Here is a 20444-nt window from a genome sequence, read left to right as displayed (position 1 = left end):
CCGACAACCAATAGTAGATTTACCTGAGGGTAAGGGCACAAGATCTCAAGTCTAATTCTCTTCCAATGCCAACAATTCCTCATTCATAGCATCCTTCCAACCAGGACTGGACAATGCTTCTGCGACAAACTTAGGAACAAGACGATTTTCAACAGTTTGTTAACAAGAATGAAAGGTGAAAGACAAACCAGCATAGGAAACAAAGTTAGAAATGGGGTGTTGAGTACAAGCCCGAACACCCTTATGATGAGCAATAGGAATATCAAGATCAGAAGGAAGTTCCAAAGGAGAAGGAGTATTACCTGTCTCAGGATCGGCCGGCGAAGAAGTAGATGTGGCAAAACTCGAAGGAGCGGGGGTCCAAGTACAAACTTTCCATTGGTGACGTTGAAACACAATAGGTGGAGGAGCTGGTGATGAGACAGCCTGTGGAACAGGGTGAACAATAGATTGAACAACGGAAACGGGAAGATCATCTTCCAAGTCAGATACAATAAAAGATGAACTATCATAGGGAGTAGACTCAAAGAAAGAAACATCAGCAGTATCAAAATATTTCCGCAACTCAAAAGAATAACAACGATAACCTTTTGAGTGCGAGAATAGCCAACAAACATACACTTGAGAGCCTTAGGATCCAACAAAGGTTACAAAGCATAGTACTAAAACTCGTTTCGTCTCGGTCGAGATTTCAAGAATTTCGAGTATCTCGGTCGAGTCGACACGAAATGCAACATCGAATTGAAAAATGCAATATTTCGAATATTTCGAAAATTTTGGTCATCTCATTTCGGAAATCTCGGTAATTTCGGTCATCTTGTTTCGGAAATTTCGTAAATCTTGGTCATTTTTTGCATTTTACAAATACAATATTTCTGTCGAAATTTCGGTATCTCGAAAATTTCGATCAGACCAAAACACCGAAACGAAACGAGATTTAGTACTATGTTACAAAGTAACGATAACCCAAAGTAGACACGACAGGACATGGACCCCATACATCTGAATGAACTAAAGAAAAAGGTTGGTCAAACCGTTTAATTACTCTAGGAGGGTAATTCACACGATGAAGTTTCCCAAACTGACATGACTCACAATTCAAACTAGAAAGAGACCGAAACCGACTATCCAAAAGCTTTAAACTCTCTCATGAAGGATGACCCAAATGACAATGAATCTACTGGGGTGACGCCACACCGGTACACGCCATAAATGAAGTATCCTCAAGTATGTAAAGCCCTCTCGACTCACGACCTCTACCAATCGTCTTCTTCGTCGTAAGATCCTGAAATACACAAGAATCCGGGAAAAAGGTTACAGAAAATTTATGAGATTTGGTAAAGCGATTAACAGAGAAAAGGTTGAATGGGAAATCAGGCAAGTAGAGAACAGAATATAAAGACACATGTGCAGTACCAGTACCACTTACGTTAGCTAAGGAACCATTAGCTAAAGTAACACTAGACGAAGATTTTTGGAAGGAAGAAAGAATATCTGAAACGCCAGCCATGTGATCCGATGCCCCTGAATCAATGATCCAAGGACGAGGAGTAGCAATCGAAATACAGGGAATAGCATTACCTGTCTGAACAAAGATGGCGGTTGGAGGCTGAGTTGACTGAGAAATCTGAAATTGTGTAAAACGGGCATATTCTTCATCAGACATCTTCACGGTCTTACCCTCAGGCTGCGGAGATGCAAAAACTGTAGACTCAGTAGAGGTAGCTGAATTGGCAAGCTGCTGTTGAAGTGGTTTGCCATGAAGTTTCCAACAAAAGCGTTGGATATGTCCCGGAGGACCACAATGATGACAAGTCCTCTCTTGCTCCGAACCATCAAGAATACTCTGAGTACCCAAGGTAGGTGGTTTACTAGAACCAGCCCCACCACCACAACCACGACCAGCACCAGTATTACCATTACCACCAGTACCAGCCCCACCATTGGGCTCACGGTTCTGAGGAAAAGAAGCCAAGGCTGAATTATCAACAGTAGTAGTAGTCTCACGGGAGACACGTAGAACCCTGGAAAAAGTCTCAAACAATGTGGCTACCTTGTCACCACCAAGAATTTGGGAACGAACTGAATCGAACTCCTTCCCAAGTCCTCCCAAGAATCCCATAACAGCAAGCTGCTCCCGCTGACTTTGCATTTCTTCCACATTAGAAGTAATGGGAAGAAGTGAATTAAGCTCCCCATACATCCTTTTAAAATTAGCAAAGTACTGGGTCAAAGGACGACCCTTTCGATCAACCCTATAGAACTCTTGGGACAACTCATAAATGAGGGAAAGATTGTTTTGTCCAGAGTACAAAACATTAAGGTACTCCCACAACTCCTTAACAGTATCAATGTGTGTCACTAAATCGACAATCAGATGTTCCATAGAATTCAGCATCTGTCCCAAGATTCTAGCATCAACAGTATCCCATAAGGGGTCATCATCAGGTTTAGTCTTAAATAAGTGATTCTGCTTATCACGTCCCGTTAAAACCACCTTAACAATTTTCTTCCATTGTTGAAAGCTGGTGATCCCCTCCAATTTCTTTTCAGTGATACGACTGGAGGAGGAAGAGAAAACCTCAGTCATCACATTCTTAGAAGTATCACCCATAATTCACAGCCAAAAGATGGAGTGAGATTGCACAAAAGAACAGGTGAAAAATTCTGCCAGACAACCTTGACAAGAAAATCGAGTTTAACCAAATCTGAACCAAACTCTACAGAACAATAAATTTCTGCCCTTCAATAACTCCCGAAAAATCCAGCAAGTTTCAAATATTGCAACAATCTCAAGAAGTGGTTCCAAAAACCAGACCAAAAAATCGATGAATCTCCAAGGGGAAGAAAAAATCGATCTCAAAAGAGGAATCAAAACAGAAATAATTGCTGCAGTACCTTCTAAAAAATCCAGCAAACACAAATATAGATTCCAAAACCTCCACCAAAAATTCGATTATTCTCCCTGGAAAAATCGATCTCAAGACCCTAACAGGGTGCTACCAATAGATGCTCCTCCTATTCCAGCGTAACCTTCACTCCATAAACCACCAAAAACCGAAAAAGAGAGACCTAGTTCTTACTTTAGATCTTGAACTAGTCTCTAAACAGTCCAGAAATACAGCATAGGGTGCTGCACCCCTTCAAACAAAAGAAATAAGAAGCCGCAAGACCTCTAATCTGAAATCACCACCTCAATGTCGATAGATGCCTTGATAGAAAAGAAGATAATAGTCGTAGAGAGCTGTAGCAATGCCTAATGCTCTGATACCATGTAAATTACAACAGCAAAATAAGAGGAAGAAGAGAAAACGAGACAGGAAGAGAAACACGATCGTATTGCCTTTTGAAAGAAGGAATTGATTCTCTTCCCTCAGAATTTCATTAATATAAACATTACAAAAGGGTATAACAGTAAATACCCATTGACTTAAGTAAATAAAACACACCCAAACTGCCCCATTCCTTTCTACTCTCGGTATTAGCTTTCTAGACCTAATACCGAGAGTCCCACTCTCGATAACACCGAGGCCTCCTTCAGATTTGGGAAGGCAGATGGATTTCCAGCTGACTGGATGGAGGAATTTGGAGGTTTCCTTCCCTTTCCAGAGTAAAGCACACAAGAGGGTTTCCATGGCTTTAATGGTGGCTTTAGGAAGGCCAAAGATGCCCCACCAATAAATGTAAGAAGATTCGAGAACCGATCTGATGCATTCAAGCCTACCCGCGAAGGAGAGAAGTCTACCTTTCCAGAGCTGGAGACGCTTGCGGACATTGTCAAGCATGGGGATGCAATGATGACTGGATGGCCTAGCAGGAATCAGGGGTATTTCACTAGGAGGGAGCCCAAGGAAAAGCCCATTAGGCGGAGGAGGGAGTCTCTGTTGGAATCCGAGATACCAGAGAGGAAGAGTTTGGATTTAAAGAGGTTGATACGGAGGCCAAAGAGGCTCTCGAAGAGGTGAAGGGAAGACATGATGGCAGAGATGGAAGAGGGGGAAGCTTTGGAGAAGATCATAAGATCGTCCACAAAGGCCAAGTGGGTGAGATTTAGGTGCTTGCATTTGGAATAAGGGAGATAAGGTGAAGGTCCATTTTGGCTTGGATGCACTTCGAAAGGACTTCCAGGGCCAAAGAAAAGAGGAAAGGGTAGAGGGGGCATCCTTGGCGAATTCCAACTTTAGAGTGGAAAAAGCCGGAGGGGGAACCATTAACGATAACAGAGAAAGAGCGGGAGGAGATACAAGCCAGAATCCAACGGATGAAGGCGAGGGGGGGAAAGCCCATCTGGGAAAGCACATCGCAGATTAAGTCCCATCTGACGGAATCGATAGCTTTGTGAAGGTCAATCTTCATAAGGGCAGCGGGTAAGTGGGATTTTCGGTCGAAACCACGCACAATTTCAGAGCAGATGATGATGTTATCCGCAATGCTTCTGCCAGAAATGAAGGCAAATTGGTTGGGGCTGACCAAGGATGGGATGACAAGCTAGATTCTGTTTGTCAGGATCTTAGCAATGAACTTGTAAAGAAGATTGCAAAGAGAAATAAGTCTGAAATCAGACAGAGAGGAGGCTCCATCTTTTTTAGGGATGAGGCAAAGAAAAGTCTGATTGACCTGGTCAAGCTGGCTGGGGTTAAAGAAGAAGCTGCGGACGGCTTTGATGAGGTCTCCTTCAATATGGTCCCAGTAGCTAATGAAAAAACCCATGCTGAAACCATCAGGTCCAGGGGCCTTATTGGATTTATGGGATAAGATAGCCTTGGTAATCTCCTCATCAGAAGGGATGGCAAGGAGAGAACTAGCCAAGGAGGAGGGGACAAATTTATTAACGAGGCCAAGAGGGAGGGGAGAGGAAGGGGGAACGGGAGGGTTAAAAAGGGAGGAGAAAAAGGAGACGGCCTCGGACTTAATATCGACTACAAAGGAAAGCGGGGATCCATCTCGAGCAATGAACAAGGTAATGGAGTTGGAGCTCAACCTGGCTTTTAAAAAACGATGAAAGAAAGACGTGTTAGAATCACCAAGCTCCAGCCACTTGATACGGGATTTCTGGCAGAGAAAGCTTTCTTCCAGAGAGGCAAGGGAAGAGAGCTCTTCAGAAAGCTTTCTCTCCTCCTCAGCCAGCAAGGGGTTGAGCGGATCCGATTAAAGGTGGGATTGCACAGTGGCAAGGTCGGATCAACAAGAGGAGACCCGGGAGGGGATATTACCAAAGGAGGAAGAGTTCCAAATTTTGAGGGCAGATTTGATGAGATGGTGGCGAAGGCGATGAGAGGGAGGGAGGGGCAATGGACGGGAGAGCTCCAAGCTTTAAGAATGGTTGGGAGGTAAAGATGATGGGTGGTCCACATGTCAAAGCATTTAAGAGGCTTGGGACCGAAGGAGGAGTATTGTTGAATAAGGAGATGGCAAGGGCTGTGGTCTAACAGGCCTTGGAGAAGGAAGTTAGCATGGGAATGAGGAAAGGTGGAGAGCCAGGCTTCATTGATGAGGAAGCGGTCCAGTTTGCAAGCAATCCGGTCATTTCCACCACTACGATTGTGCCAGGTTAGGGAGGATCCTAACCATCTAAGATCATCAATACCAATATCCTCAATACAATCATTGAAGGCCTTCACGAACTGGGTATCAAGGGGGCGACCTCCAATTTTCTTAGATTGGAATCTGACTACATTGAAGTCTCCCCCCACCCCCCAAGGAAGGGACCCTGTCCCAGCTTTAAGAAGAGCCAAATTGTCCCAAAAGGACGTACGGTCGGCAGCCCGGTTGAAGGCATAGACCACCGTGAGGTAAAAGGATAGGGGGGAATTAGGGAGAGAAAGAAAGAGATGAATAAGCTGGGGGGAGGAGTGAGAAATGGATATGTGAATTTTGGAGGGGTCGGTCCCAAAGGATCCAAATACACCCATTAGGAGAATGGCTGTAATTGGAGATAAAGGACCAAGAAGGGGCAATGGATGCCGCAATGCGAGAAGCATTTTCATGCAGGACACTAGTTTCAAGAACGGCGCAGAAGGAAGAATGAGAAGACTTAATGAGAGATCTAATGTCATGATGCTTGGCCAGGGAATTAAGACCCCTGACATTCCAGATGAAAACAGTAGACACGGAAAACTAGAGGGTGTAGGGCATCAAAGTCCTTGGGGAGACACTCTTATACCTCCTACGGGAGTATGCAAGGGTAGGGCGGAGGCGGGCTATAACAGTAGCAGCAAGGGAGCTGCCGGTCCCACAAAGGGAGACAAGGGGGGGAGGGGGCATTCAGCAAACAAGGTTAAGGGAGAAAAGGAGTTAGAACAAAAGAGGGGGGTAGGGGAGGGGTCGGGGGAATGTGAAATGGTTAAGGCAAGGTAAGGGTGGGAAGGTATAGGATCGGGTTAGGGGAGAAGTGGATCGGGTTAGGGGGTAGTGGTGGATGGGTTATGGTTTAGGATAGTGTTACGGTATAAATGGGTTGGAGGGGGCAAAATGGGAAGGTTATAAGTGAAAAAGGATGGGGACGGTTTGGGTAGAGATTGGGCCAGGTTAGGAGTAAGAGGGGGTTGGTTTAAAGAAGTCAAGGGTAAAGTGGGACCAAGGTAAGCAGTGGGACCAGGAGGGTTAGGTAGGAGGGGAGACAAAAGGGGGGGTACTTAGTGTAACAGGGGAAAAAGCTTCAATTGTTCGACCTCGCACAGGAGCAAGACAACAATCGAGAGAGGAGCTTCTGGGAGACTGATCCCTGGTTTGACCTGCAACAGAGGAAGCCAGTGATGGCAGGGCCCAAATCTTCGATGCAACCAGGTTTGAAGAGGAACTGCCGAGGGATTCAGGTGCCATTTTGGAGTAACCATCTCTGCGCGATCTGTTCTGCAGGGAGCTCCGAGCAAAACCGGAAGTCGAATCTGTCGCTTGGGGAACTGGTGGACCAGTGGGAGCATCAGAGATCGAAAAGGCTGTGGAAGCCAGCCGATGGGGACCAAGGAGCAAGGCTTCAGCATGATTTGCAGACAAAACCTGAGCTTCACCAGCGGCGCAGGAGATCAGCGTAGTCTCAGGCTCAGGGCCCGAGGAGTCTTTCCTGCGAGGAGGAGAACCAGAAGCCGGAAAGTTGCGGTGGCGACGTCTGTGGCATAAAACACTGCAACAATGCAGGTTTTGTGATTCGCCTATCATTTTGTCTTGGTAAGTGCGAAATTAGCGAAATTTCGCCAAGAATTAGAACAATGCTAAGTACAACATTGAGTTCTGGGCAGGATTAAAACCACTAGAATGTTGCTGCCGAAGTTTTCCCAACCCTTTCTGTCGAAACCACCAAAGTTCACGAAATGGGTCAAAATTTTCAATGCATTTCGTTTCAAACATTTGAATTTATATTAAGGAAAAGAATCGTTTTGACCACTCCGTCAAAAATCCTCCAGAAATCTTGTAAAACATTCATATTGTTTGCCATTTCGTTCAACATCTGTCTAAACCGAAATATTTCACAGAATTTCACGACATTTGGAACTAGACTGGGTTTTACAAAAACCTTGCCCATCCCAGATGCACCCCTAGGACTTATTAAAGACCATCTAAGTCAGCTGTGGAAATAGGAAAGCTGAGACCCAGTGAGCAAACCCCAAATTCATCTCATTGATGAAGGTGCCAGCATGCCCTGTAGGTGAAGTCCATGGCATGTCATGGTGCAGAACTTTGGTTCCAATCATCCTTTCACCATACCATGCTACTGCTGCAAATTCAAGCCTTGAGGCCTTCTGCCCACACCAAAAAAAAATCCTCATTGATGGGAACCTTCATGGTATGGACCCTTAGAAATTCTCCCATACCTTCCTCCTCATATACCCATACAAATCCAGAATGTGAGCTCAAACAAGTCATATGAGAACATCTGTTAGTTATTATATCAATGGTTAAAAACATTCACAACCAGCAGAATAAGATTAACAGTGACACTGGGAAAAAATAATAACGCCAAATGATATAATTGAAAACAAATGGTAAAAACAAAAAGAGAGAAAGGATAGGTTTCCAACTAGAAATCTGAGAGATGAAAATTGCTACCATGAAAAACTTACAAGAATATCCATTGAAGGGGTATTTAGCCACTGTTGAATCATCTGAAGAGGGGGGAGGGCGGAAGGGAAAACAGAAGAACAATAAATTTATCCTCCACATGAACTTAATCTCATTAAGGCATATAAGTTCATGTCCTTACAGAAGCCCTTACAGAAGCCCAATGTAGACGTAACGAAGAAGGGGTGAGAATAAGAACAGGCCAGGAATCACGAACACATGCAGCAACAGCTATTGCCTGTAAAAACCAAAAAGATATTCAATATACATCGACCGACTCTTGTCAGGAAAAATAACCATATATAAATGTCTTCTGGAAGAAAAACAAATTGATTTTTAAAGTGTTGAACTTCATTTCATTTTTTAGAGTTCGGAATATCAAGTGTCCAAATATTAAAGTCATTGTTGGCTAGAAAGTCATATACGGCTTGACACCCATGTATTCTCAAGAACATTAAACACAACATCCACACACCTGGGGTCCATAAAAGCCTGCATAAGAAAAAACTTGACAGATCAAGTTTTCCATGCAGGTCTCTACGATTTTTAAGGGTATTGACCAAATACAAACCAACAAAATGGTAACGATAAAAAGAGATTTGTGATTAAGTTTAATGGGTACATAGGGAAGAAAGAATATGTACAAGGATGGATAGCTAAGGTTGTAGGTGGAGGGTCTATATGGGGGTCTACTGCACTGCTGGTATAATCCCAGTTACCAATTGTAGTACAGTAGTCTAGGGTTTCTTAATGGAAAACAAGGGTTTGATAGTATAGAATTTTAAGAGTATACAGGTGTTTAAACAGGTTTTTCTACTGGGCAGCTAATCTGAATAGTTCTAATTGAGGCCGTGACCAAGGTTTAAAGTATCGGTATAGGGTATCGTATCGGTCGGGCGATTTTAAGAGACATATTGTATCATATCATACCATATCGCATCGTATTGTATCAGAGATACGTATCGATCGGTGCAGAAACACATGAAAATGGTCAAAATACACATGGAAATACACTTTCGGACACAAAAAACAATATAATCAAGCAATTTATGTCATATATCATGCATATACACTAAGAATTGTAACTAATGTATAACCAGACAAGTGAGGGACTTTGAAATTGTTATAAAAGATTAAAAGATGAGATTTCTTACATGTAGAGTCACTCTATTGCCATGAAGAATGTCGGGGTGGATCAAAGTCATATCTGTAAGGGTCTTCAAGAATAAGAGCGACTAGGATGATGTAGTGTACTGACCGAACATAAGCACAATACTGAGCCCAGTCAAAATACTGATGGTAGTGACTCTCCCACTCATAGTAGAATCGTGTGTACTGCTCTGGAGTGGCTAATGTCGTGAAAGCACTAGGTTGTGGTTGTGTCTCTCCGTATCCATAACTTCCATACCCTATAGAAGCCCTATGTCCATAGCCCGAAGAAGAACCTAATGCATAATGCCCATTGCCTGATGAAGCACCAGCATGATCAGAACTAATGCTAAGTGACTCCATGCTACTCATAAGCACATCACTACCATATGGATTATGGGAACGCTTGCCAGCCTTGCAGCCTTGCCCTTCTGACTGTAAGTCTTATGGTGACCACCATGATGAGTATCTTGGGTAGCATGTGTGTATCCTACCTCACATGTGAATTGTATCCCAGCATAATGTTGTGAAGCCCCACCACCACCACCACCACCATCATCATCATCGTCATCATCATCAATAGCAGTAGCAACACCACCACCACCATCACCATCACCATCGTCGCCTTCATCATCATCACCAACATCTTGTTGAGTTCCTCCATACAAATGACCTGACCTTGTCCTCCTAATTAAACCTTCTTCAGGGCTACTGTCATCCTCTTCAACATTAGGATAAAGATCTTGTGATGGTGTCTGTGTTTCATCATCATCAATCTGTCGAATGATGTTCTCTATGATTAGACCAGGCATGGTTGTTTGGCGATCCTCACTTAACTGATCCATCACCAATACTTTATCGGTGTCCTCTATCCATGCTCTAACTAGATCTTCATCGTCAAGTAAGTGGTTGATGTCGATTGGGTTGACATTTACTTCATCTCCTTCTCTTCCCAACTCTAAATATTTAAGCTTCAGCTTCATATTGTAATGGACATACACTAACTTTTCCAACATTGAATAACTGAGATAATTACGGGGTTTGGGGTGTATCAACCCGAATGTACTCCAGTTACGTTCACAGCCACTAGAGGATGCCGTTAGAGATAACACCCGAATTGCCATTGTTGTCAAGTATGGAGTACTAATACCCCCATAATTGAGCCACCAATCAGCTGCACAATAATAAATGAAATATTAAAAAAGTTTGAAACAAATTTGAAATAACATAATAAATTATTAAACCTAACTTACCTAGGCGTTGTATGCTCCTAGCATGGATAGTCATTCTATCAGCAAAACCACGAGTGGCCTCTCGAAAATACTTAGCTTATAGAGGTATGAAAATATTAGTTAACCACTAAAGCTGTTCTATGATAAATTCTTGGTCCCAATCTTTTTATATATTAATGGATTACTAACCTCTTCCATGGCAAGTATGGCCTCGGCCAGATCTGGCTCCAATCTGTTGACAACTTTCTTTAGGGCTTCCAATAGATCCGGTCTATACCCTATATTATTGGTGTATTGAATATCCGGATTCAAATAATATGCTACACATGGTTTGTAATTGATGGTTAGAAACCTAGAACTAACATAAATAAATAGTAACTTAGGATGAGTTATAAGAATAAGATTACCTGCCCGATGAACATCTTGAACCAACATCTTTTCCCATCCCTCATTTATAATTTTCAAATACTTCTTGTTTGATGTTGGGCTATTGTCATGTATCCTCTTCTTCACTGCTTCCATGGCCTCTATTATCTTACCCATGATCTGCTCCTTATCCCCATCAACCTCTCGAAGCAGACAAAAGAGTGGCATCATAACATTATAAAGTCGGCTCCTTAGTTCATCGTAGCCCAAAACTGTGAGGAGGTGACAAGATCTTGAACAAATCTCCCAATTTCAGACCTTGCATAACTGCTAGTCAACCAGTCAGGAGAGGTGAACATCTTAAGCAGTCTATCCTTTCGGGAAATGAGGCTATCAATTGCAATGTAATTTGTTGCAAATCTTGTGGTTGCAAGCCTCACTAAATCATTCCCTTCCAAATTTTATTGAAAGAAAAAAAAAAAAGCCTCACTAAATCCCCTTTTGTGCGACTCCTAATCAATGCCAAAACCTAACTGTGGTTATAAATAAAGTTTGTGATCTTCCTTGCATTACCAACCAACCGTTGGACCTTTGGCAATTCTCCTATGTCCTTGAACATCAAATCTATACAATGAGTCACACATGGCGTCCAAAATAGATGCTTCCTTTTCAACATCAGCAAATGACCAGCCTTTTTGAAATTTGTTGCATTGTCAGTTACTATCTAGACAACATTTTCTTCTCCTACCTCCTCCACAACTTCATCTATTAACTTATATAAGTAATGGGCATCTTTGATTTCACTAGATGCATTGATCGACTTATGGAAGATCATCCGTCCGTCACAATAGACAAGGAAATTGATGATGGATAATCTTGTTGGTCCACTCCATCCATCACACATGATGGTCACTCCATATAATGGCCACTTCTCCTTGAACCTCTCAACATACTCATGCACCTTCTTGGACAATATCATCCAAGTAAGGCCCAACAATCTCATAAGGTGTGGGTGGCTTAACATTTTTCCCACACCACTGAATCTCCTTCACCATAGCCTTGAAGTGGGGATCTTTGGCCTTATGTGGTGGAATCATGGAACTGTGGAACCATCTGGAGATTGCTTTACCTATCCTTTTACTCAATGTTTTGGCCTGAAAGCTTTCTTCAATCCTCTGTTGGCCATCATCTCTCGGTCTGTAGACATTAGGATCCATGTCTCGGATATCTGGGCTCTTCTTTCTCTTACCCTTACCACTTTTAGTAAACCGGTCAAACATTCCCTTGACACTAGTTGCTCTACTAAGGCCAGCAAGCTCCTTACCCTTGCCTACAAATGGACGACAAGAGGAGCCAACACCAGCATCTTCAGGGCCCTGACGTTGGGGTTGAACTGATCGACTTCTTACCAATAGCTCAGCTCGCCATTGTTTCTCTCTTGCTTCATGTCTTGATTGTCGCATCGCCAATGCCAACTCTGGGTCCTCCTCCGCTTCCATATCCGATCCTTTATAAGCTTCGAAATCTTCCATCAAATTTTCCACCAAAACACCCTCATGTGCTTGGGTGGATTTATTTTTTGCATCTCTAAGGTGTTTTTGCATTGCCCTGCTTTACTCTACAGGGCATTTTGTATACTTGGCAACATTTACATATCCTCCTGCCATGTGTTGTTTTTGCCGAGTTACCCCACCTCCAAGATGTTGAGTGTCACAGAAGTTGCACATTGTATGCAATCTATTGTTGTTTATTTTGGTACAATAAGACCACTCAATGTCTTGTTGTCGCGGCATCGTCTTAAACACCAAAGATAAGTAGATAACTATATAAATATTAAACTATATTAAAATCCACACATCAATAATTTATACAAGTAAAGTACATGTCTATATGATGCATTTCATGCATTGCATGTACTTAGCAAAGTATATTAAGCAAACTTTAAACATTTTTTATATTTTCCACAATTAGTTTCACATTATTTAATTTTTCAGAAATTAAAAAATGACATAATAATATAATATAGTACATTACCATACAAATAATATGAATCTAAGTCTTCTCATATATTTTCAGCCATTGGGACATTTAATCAAACTATAATGAACGAGTAAAGATGAAAAATCATTTTTGTAAGTATTTCATAATTTCAGAAAATAGCAAAAAAAAAATACAGATTATAGGGTAAAAATATAATCTTGAATCAAAGTGATAGATCTATACATAATGTAGTACATATATTATACACATTAGCATAGGTTCTAATATTTGGAAGAAATTATAAAAAATAAAAATATATAAAAAAAATAATTTTTAGAAGCAATTTTCGGTTTTGGGTGAAAATTGGTAGATTTGAGTTTGAATTTTTGCAAATGTATACAAAGAATGCATCAAATACTTAGTTTAACCTATTCTCCTTGAATCATAACAAAAAACAGAACTAGAATGCAAGATTTGAAACAAAAAATCAAGTTTTTTGAAAAACCCTACCTATTCCTTCATGAACACCTTCAATCTTCGATTTTGGGAACTTCAATGCAGCAAATGATGTGATTCCACCACCTCTATTAGGGTCGTTTTTCACCAAGGAATGGAAGCCCTCGAGAGATTTGGGCGAAAAATTGGATGCAAAACAAGTATTTTGGGTTCTCTTGTCTCTGTTTTTCGTTTTTTTGGCCCAGTAAAGCTTCTGTTTCATGTTTGTTTAAAAACACTAAAAAACGATCATGGCTCTCTTTATGTATCGATATGTATCGGTCGATACATATCAACACATTTAAAAAATTAAAAAAAATGTAAAACAGTACGCATCAACATGTATCGTATCAACACGTATCAGTCGATACATTTGACACATTATTTTATTTTTTTTAAAAGGATCCGTATCGGTAAGTATCATATCGACACCGACCGATATCGATACCAATACGTATCGGCCGATACGATACGGTCCGATACTTTAAACCATGCCCGTGACAATGGGAAATAATGGGCAGGTGATCTAGAGCTTTGGGGAAGTGCAAATTTTAGAAGAAAAATACCTATGATTGTGTCATCAGGCTTGAGTAAGATCAGACACCAGTTGTCTTGGAGAAAAATAAAAAACAAACGCAGTAGAAGAAAGAAAAGAGACCAAGCCAATCACACTTCATGCCACAGTTTCTAATCATTCACACTTGAAAACCAAAAGCATCTCTTTGATACAGAACAACTATCATGGTTACAGGTAATGTCAGAAAATTGCAGTATGTCTGCAAAGAACAAATTACATGTATGCAGAGAAATGCTGGGCATCACCTTTTGGTATTCTGATCGCAATCATGACTCGAAGCATCAAGCTTGCTAGGTATTCCAACCATAATCATGATTCAAATCACGAAGCTTGAAAAGTCAAAATGTACCTATCAATAATTTATAACTATATCGACTTAAGCAACCTAAATAAGACTTACACAGGAAAACTCAAAACATGCAAAACTAGCCAAACTAATTCCTGACCCAAATGAGAAAACAATATTCTCAATAGAAGAATTTTAAGCACTCTCTGGATGAGGGGATTCAAGAATGCAAAAAGGAATTCCCCAGCATGGTCTTTCTATGCTTCCAAAGGTTCTAGAGTGATTGCAGGGGTTTGAGCATTAACCATCCTTGAAAGCTGGCTAATATCTGCACTTGCAGGTGTTTTTTTTTTTTTTGGTGAATAAAAAATTCATTACCAAAACACCAAAGGGGAGAGAAGGGAGAAACTGGGAGGGGGAAAAAAGGGGGGGAGAGCTATTCAAGCCTCAAACCCTAGGAAGGGGGGGTAGGAGACCGAAAAAGAGAAACATCTAATCTCCAGGACACAACAATGTGTCTGTATTAAATGAAGAAAAAATGGATTTTCTCTTATCATATTAGTAGAAACCTTGTAACATAGTCCATTGACAATGGTGGGAATAAACAAGGATAATTTAATGGAATAGCAGATATTTAGGTTTTTTTTTTTTTTTTTTTTTTTGTAAACTAGCAGATATTTAGTTTAGATCTCAAGTATCAGTACTAACTATACCTTACAAATCACCAAGCAAATTTTAGTAGTTGGCTGCAAACACATCCATAAGATATGAACCTAAAAGACAAGTAATTTTATGCAACAAATACAAAATTGATGGAAAAGAAGTCTGTAGAGAGATTAAAATTAGGGAAAGGCTTGAATGATCTATTCACCCCAAGCACCTCTTTATTTATAAGAGTAATGAAACCATAAAAATTTGTACATGAGCAATGTGGGACTAAACCACATACAAAACAAATAAATAAACAAAGGGAAAAAAATCCAGAATACCCCCCACGGTATTCTGGCCCATATATCTAACAAAGTCTTCAGATATGAACCAATTACCTGTAAGGTCTTTCCAAGACCCATCTCATCTGCTAAGAGGGCACGTCCACCATGTTGCAAAATGAACCTAGAAAAGGGATAAATAAATAAAACTGTGCACTAGAAAGCAAAAGAGTTGAATGATAATGTTTAAAGCACAATGGCTTTACAGGTTGTTTTACAGAAAAGCACAGTAAGCAATTTTCTTATTAATCACAGTATGCCGTGTAATAGTTGTCTTCACCTACCCCCTTCCCCACTTGAGAGATATATGAAAGGGAAAAAGTTATCAAATCCATCTAAAAATAATCTTGTTGCATACCTAACTCCATCTCGCTGAAACGGAAGGAGCTTTGATTCAATGGCATGTGGCATCCTATCATATAAATCTTGTTGAGAGCAAAGAAAATTTTAACATAAGTATCAAATTATAGGATATTAAAATAAAGAATACAAATACACAGGCAATAACATGATAATGGCATCAAAATAGCTTAAACAAACACAGATGCATGCATGAGCAAGAGAAATCAATTGAATACATTTTTAATGAAAAATAGAAGAAAAATGGCTTTGCTTACAAGATGATCTAAAGTTAAACCATAGTCTGGTGCAAATAGAGATGGATTTTGGAAGAAAGGGGACAGAACTTCCAACGTCCAGTTTTAAACTTTTAATAATGGATTATCCAATCCTAGTCACCCAAATGGACAGCTCCATTTATGAATATTACTTCTTCCCTTTCCTCTAGAGAAATATAATACATCAAGATATAAATTGGACAAACAACAGAAATCCCCTTACTGGGCAGCACCATTCCAGATGGGCAGGGCCTCTCTTGTTTGTAGTTGTAAAGCTGTTAAAGATTCAAAGATCAACCGTTGGTTATCCCCTTGTCATTCAGTGCAGTTACTCCTTGGGGATAGCACAAACTCCTTCTAATAAGCCAAGGATTTTATCAGAAGTGGGGAAAGATTCCCATACAAAGAAACAGTAGACCTAACTACACAGTAAAAGACCTCACACCCAGACATAGCTTATACAAAAATTTGTAACAGTTAGAGCATAGATGAGAGAAGGATACATCCTCCCCTGTATCCCAAAAGCCAAATAAGAATAAACATGCCTTTCTCAGCGACTTTTTACTCCAGTGAGCTATGATGTTCAAAGGCCTTGCAGTTTATTTCCAGCCATATACACCATAAAACCAAGAACAGAATGAATTTCCAAGCTTTCTGCCATGAGGATGTACAACATTAAAGTACATTCTTCAGCCTAGCCAACTCCAAACTGCAATATTTTGTCTCTCGTGTAAATGATGCCAATAATTTAAGTAACAACAAAATTGAGCTTCCACATGTGCATATTTAGGATTATTTATGTACTTCAAGTACTAAGTGAAAGCATTGTTAAAGCAATAGGATTTCCTCTTTTTTCTGGCAGTTTTAAGTAATGAATTAATGATAATTATATTCATATGCAGACAACATGAATAAGTATGCCATGTGTATACGTAACTAACTACAAGTATGTGCATTCCTATTTTCCTTTCATTTTGCAAAAACGCTTGACAGTTTCAACTTCCAAAGTGCCCTCTAGTGATTCCTCAAACTCTAAGAACCGAAGCTAGCCAGCCAATCATTAGGAACTCATTTCACAAAATGAGTAATTGATACCCTTGCTATTCTGTTCAAATTTTCAAAATGTGTTTTTCCAAGACACACCAGCAAATGGAAAACGGAACAAACTCCAAAATCTACTCCCATGGAATGCTTCAAAGCCTCACCTCCCTTCCCAGCACCAAAATTACCTCAATTAGCATAAATGAATGTCCCCATATAACCCACAGAATGTTAGTAGACAATTTAAAGCTTCTTTGCTTCCTTAGACATGGCACAACACTTAGTTTGATGGAATCCTATTTCATTCCAAATTGCCCAAAGTGAGCACCTTACGAGTATCCATGCAAACACTTCCATTCTATTGAAAGCAGCTTCTCCTTGGGACACCAATAAAGCTGATTGGAGGGTAAGGATCCAAGCATAGAAGAAGAACTCGTCTCGAGTACAGGTTTCAACCAGCCAAAATAGCGAGTTGGGGTGATATTTTTTTTCAACTCGATGGCTGGTTTCGATGGGTTTTAGACCTAGTTTGGTCATGAAAGTTGGTATACAGTCTATTTTAGGCCATTTAAACATAATGGCACTATCAAAGTTTGAAAAATCAAAGTCCAAATAGGAGTTTGACTTAGTGAGAAACCAGAACAAACACTTAATGCCAAAAACCAGGACAGACACTTATTTACACTTATTTATTCCTAATATCATTTAAATAAATGTATTTCATTTACTTAAGATTTGATTCATAAATAAGCAAGTACCCCCTATTTGAATCCAATAAAAATAGTTAAAAAAATCAAATTCCAAAAGGATAAAAAGTCAACCCTCAAGTTCAAGAACAAAAATTGAATTTTTGGCGGTAGGTGCAATTTTCAACTTTTTAATGCTAGGGTTTCTCTCAAATCTATCCATAAATCTTAATATGGTAAAACATTGCTAAAAACCAAAAATGCGGTAAAATATTCATTTGTTTTGATGTCCAAAAAAATATTTTTCATTCAAAGCAATTTTGACAGCATTCGCGCGCATCAAATTAAGTTTGACCGGTGCATAACTCCTTCAATATAAATCAGATTTAAACAATCTTGGACTTATTGGAAAGCTTTCAAAACAAAGCATTTGTTAAGTAAATAAAATACAAATACAAAAACAAAAACATTTACTTAAATGATATTAGGCATAAATAAGTATATGTCCTAGTTTCTAGCATAAATAAGTGTCTGTATACCAAGGTTTGCATACATAGGTGTCTGTATACCAAGATTTCCCACCGAGATGACCAAAACCACGGAGATGCGGTAATAAATGGTATCGAGATGACCAAAACCACGAGATCTTGCCCGAGATGGGGTAATTTTTCGTATCGCCTGATATCTTGTCTCGAGGTCTTGAAAAAGCTAGAAACTCGTCGAGATCTCACGAGTTTTAGTTCCATGATCGTGAGACGAAATTGTTGTTTTCCCCTTCATCAATAAACAACATAGCAAGCTTTCCATTTGGCAAACGCACTCTAAATTTGAACACAAAAGAGTTCATGGCAGGTTTGTAATTAAAGGAATCTTAAAGGGTTACTAAGGTAGACTATAGAAAGGGTATAATGAGTAATAAAAATTAAGTAAATGAAATACAAATACAAAAACATTTACTTAAATGATATTAGGCATAAATAAGTATTTGTCCTGGTTTCTAGCATAATTAAGTGTTTGTATACGGTATACCAAGCTTTAATAGGTGTTTGTATACCAAGATTTCCCACCGAGATGATTTCTAGCATAAAAAAGTGTCTGTAATCTGTATACCAAGGTTTACATAAATAGGTGTCTGCATACCAAGATTTCCCACCGAGATGACCAAAACCACGAGATCTTGCCGAGATGGGGTAATAAATGGTATCGAGATGGGGTAATTTTTTGTATCGCCTGACATCTCGTCTCGACCATTTCAAATAGCAAGAAACTCATCGAGATCTCGAGAGTTCTCCTTCCATGGATCCATTTCACAAGCTCAATATGAAACTAAAATGACTGGGAGAAGTGGAGAGGAAAGACATGCATAGCTTAGGCCTTGTATCAAGTATGCCTTTTTCCTCTTACTATCTTCCACCTTTCTATGTTTTTTTTCCCATCTTCCATTTGTCCTTTTCCTTTGTCTTTTCTCATCTCTTTCCCAATCCCTCTTCTCCCATCTTTTCTTCACCTTTTTTTGAGTATATCTTTGTTTTCTCTATTTTGTTTTGTTTGGATCCATGTAGCCAATCCCATTAAGTTGGGATAAGGCTGAGTTTGTTGTGGAGGGTAAGGATCCATGTAGCCAACCCCATTTAGTTCAGATAAGGCTGAGTTGTTGTTGTTGTTGTTGTGGTATACGATATACTCCAAGTTACAAGCTTAATATGAAACTAATAGAAATATGTGGTATGTTCACTCATATGGTTCAAAATTTAAGTTCAACACTTGAATATCTCCATCAATTAGCAATAAAAAGTTTCAACACAGATATAACTAATTCATACAATGTCATATGTTTGTATATCAACTATCAAGGCCTTTAAACACTAACAGGCCAACCTTCAATGCCATGCACATTCAACTTACTAGTCACAATACGCACAACATCATGCACTTAAAAGGTAACTAGACAACCCATCTTACACAACCTTGAACAGATAACATAGATATCAAACATTTACCTCGAAGATCTGTAAGAGCTGAGGCAGTATAAATAGCCCGCTGTACCAAGGGATCTAACTTCTCTACCTGGAGGACATGTGTTAACAAGGAAGCAAAACAGTACAAAATTTAACGACAAAAAGGAAAGAAAGGGGCTACCCAGCTTAAGAAGAAGAACATATTACAGATGCAATCTTACAAATAAACATAGACAACAGAATCAAAGTTTAAATGGCATTTTTTTTTTTTTTGGGGGGGTGAATAAAAAAATTCATTACCATAAACTCCAAAGGGAGGGGAGGAAAAACGGGGGGAATACACAGGGAGAAAGAGAGGGGGGAACTATACAAACCACAAGGCCTAGGGGGGCTGGCTAGAACAACGAAAGAGAGAAGAATCTAAGCCCTAGGTAACAACAATGTGCCTGTTCCTTGGGGAGTCTAAAAGAGAGCCATGGGGAAGCATACGAAGTCTAGAGTTGACATCGAAGAAGATGACTTTCTAAATCAGGTCAAGGGACAGGGAGTTGCAAGTCCATCTACGAAGATTCCACTCCATCCAGATATGAGAGATAACAGCCCCAAACACAAGCTTGCCAACAGCATCACAAATAGAGCTACCAGAACCTCCCAGGCGAAGGGAAGGGGGGGGGTGTCTACAACGGGACCAAATGGCATTAAATGGTCAATAAGATGAGTGAAAATGGGGGCATTGTTGAAATAAAATGACCCATGAAGATTTGATCCATGTAGCAGCTTTGGATGAGCTGATGGCAAATGCCTTTGCCTACCGCAAAAAATACAATAAGAGATGGCCACACAATAGTCCCACGAATACCAGGCACAGCCACTGCCTTTTAGAGGTTGATATGCCCGTCTTTCAAGTAGCAGCAAGATAAAAATACTGGCCACAAGTTCTTCCAAGCAATCACAATTCAACAAGAACCTGTTGTGTGGTCCACAAAATAGCAAAAGTGCCAGCAGACAGC

The 20444-nt window shown here is 40.1% G+C and overlaps 1 protein-coding gene across 4 annotated transcripts in view; it reads right to left on the bottom strand.

Moving 5' to 3' along the window:
* LOC122659695 (SWI/SNF-related matrix-associated actin-dependent regulator of chromatin subfamily A-like protein 1) overlaps positions 1-20444 on the bottom strand; it is a 152594-nt gene that overhangs the window by 108964 nt on the left and 23186 nt on the right. For all 4 annotated transcript variants that reach the window (XR_006332532.1, XM_043854794.1, XM_043854797.1 and 1 more), the window contains exons 6-10: positions 19477-19543; positions 15491-15557; positions 15190-15256; positions 8213-8296; positions 8061-8102 (exon numbers count right to left, since the gene is read on the bottom strand). Coding sequence is in view for 3 of the 4 variants with exons in the window: in XM_043854794.1 (XP_043710729.1) it covers positions 8061-8102; positions 8213-8296; positions 15190-15256; positions 15491-15557; positions 19477-19543 (327 nt within the window). In the remaining variant the exon portion in view is untranslated. The remainder of the gene's footprint in view (positions 1-8060; positions 8103-8212; positions 8297-15189; positions 15257-15490; positions 15558-19476; positions 19544-20444) is intronic.

This window comes from Telopea speciosissima, chromosome 4, assembly GCF_018873765.1.
Source record: "Telopea speciosissima isolate NSW1024214 ecotype Mountain lineage chromosome 4, Tspe_v1, whole genome shotgun sequence".
NCBI lineage: Eukaryota > Viridiplantae > Streptophyta > Magnoliopsida > Proteales > Proteaceae > Telopea > Telopea speciosissima.
Note: the sequence above shows the minus strand (reverse complement) of the source record. Positions and strands in the feature narration are given on the sequence as shown.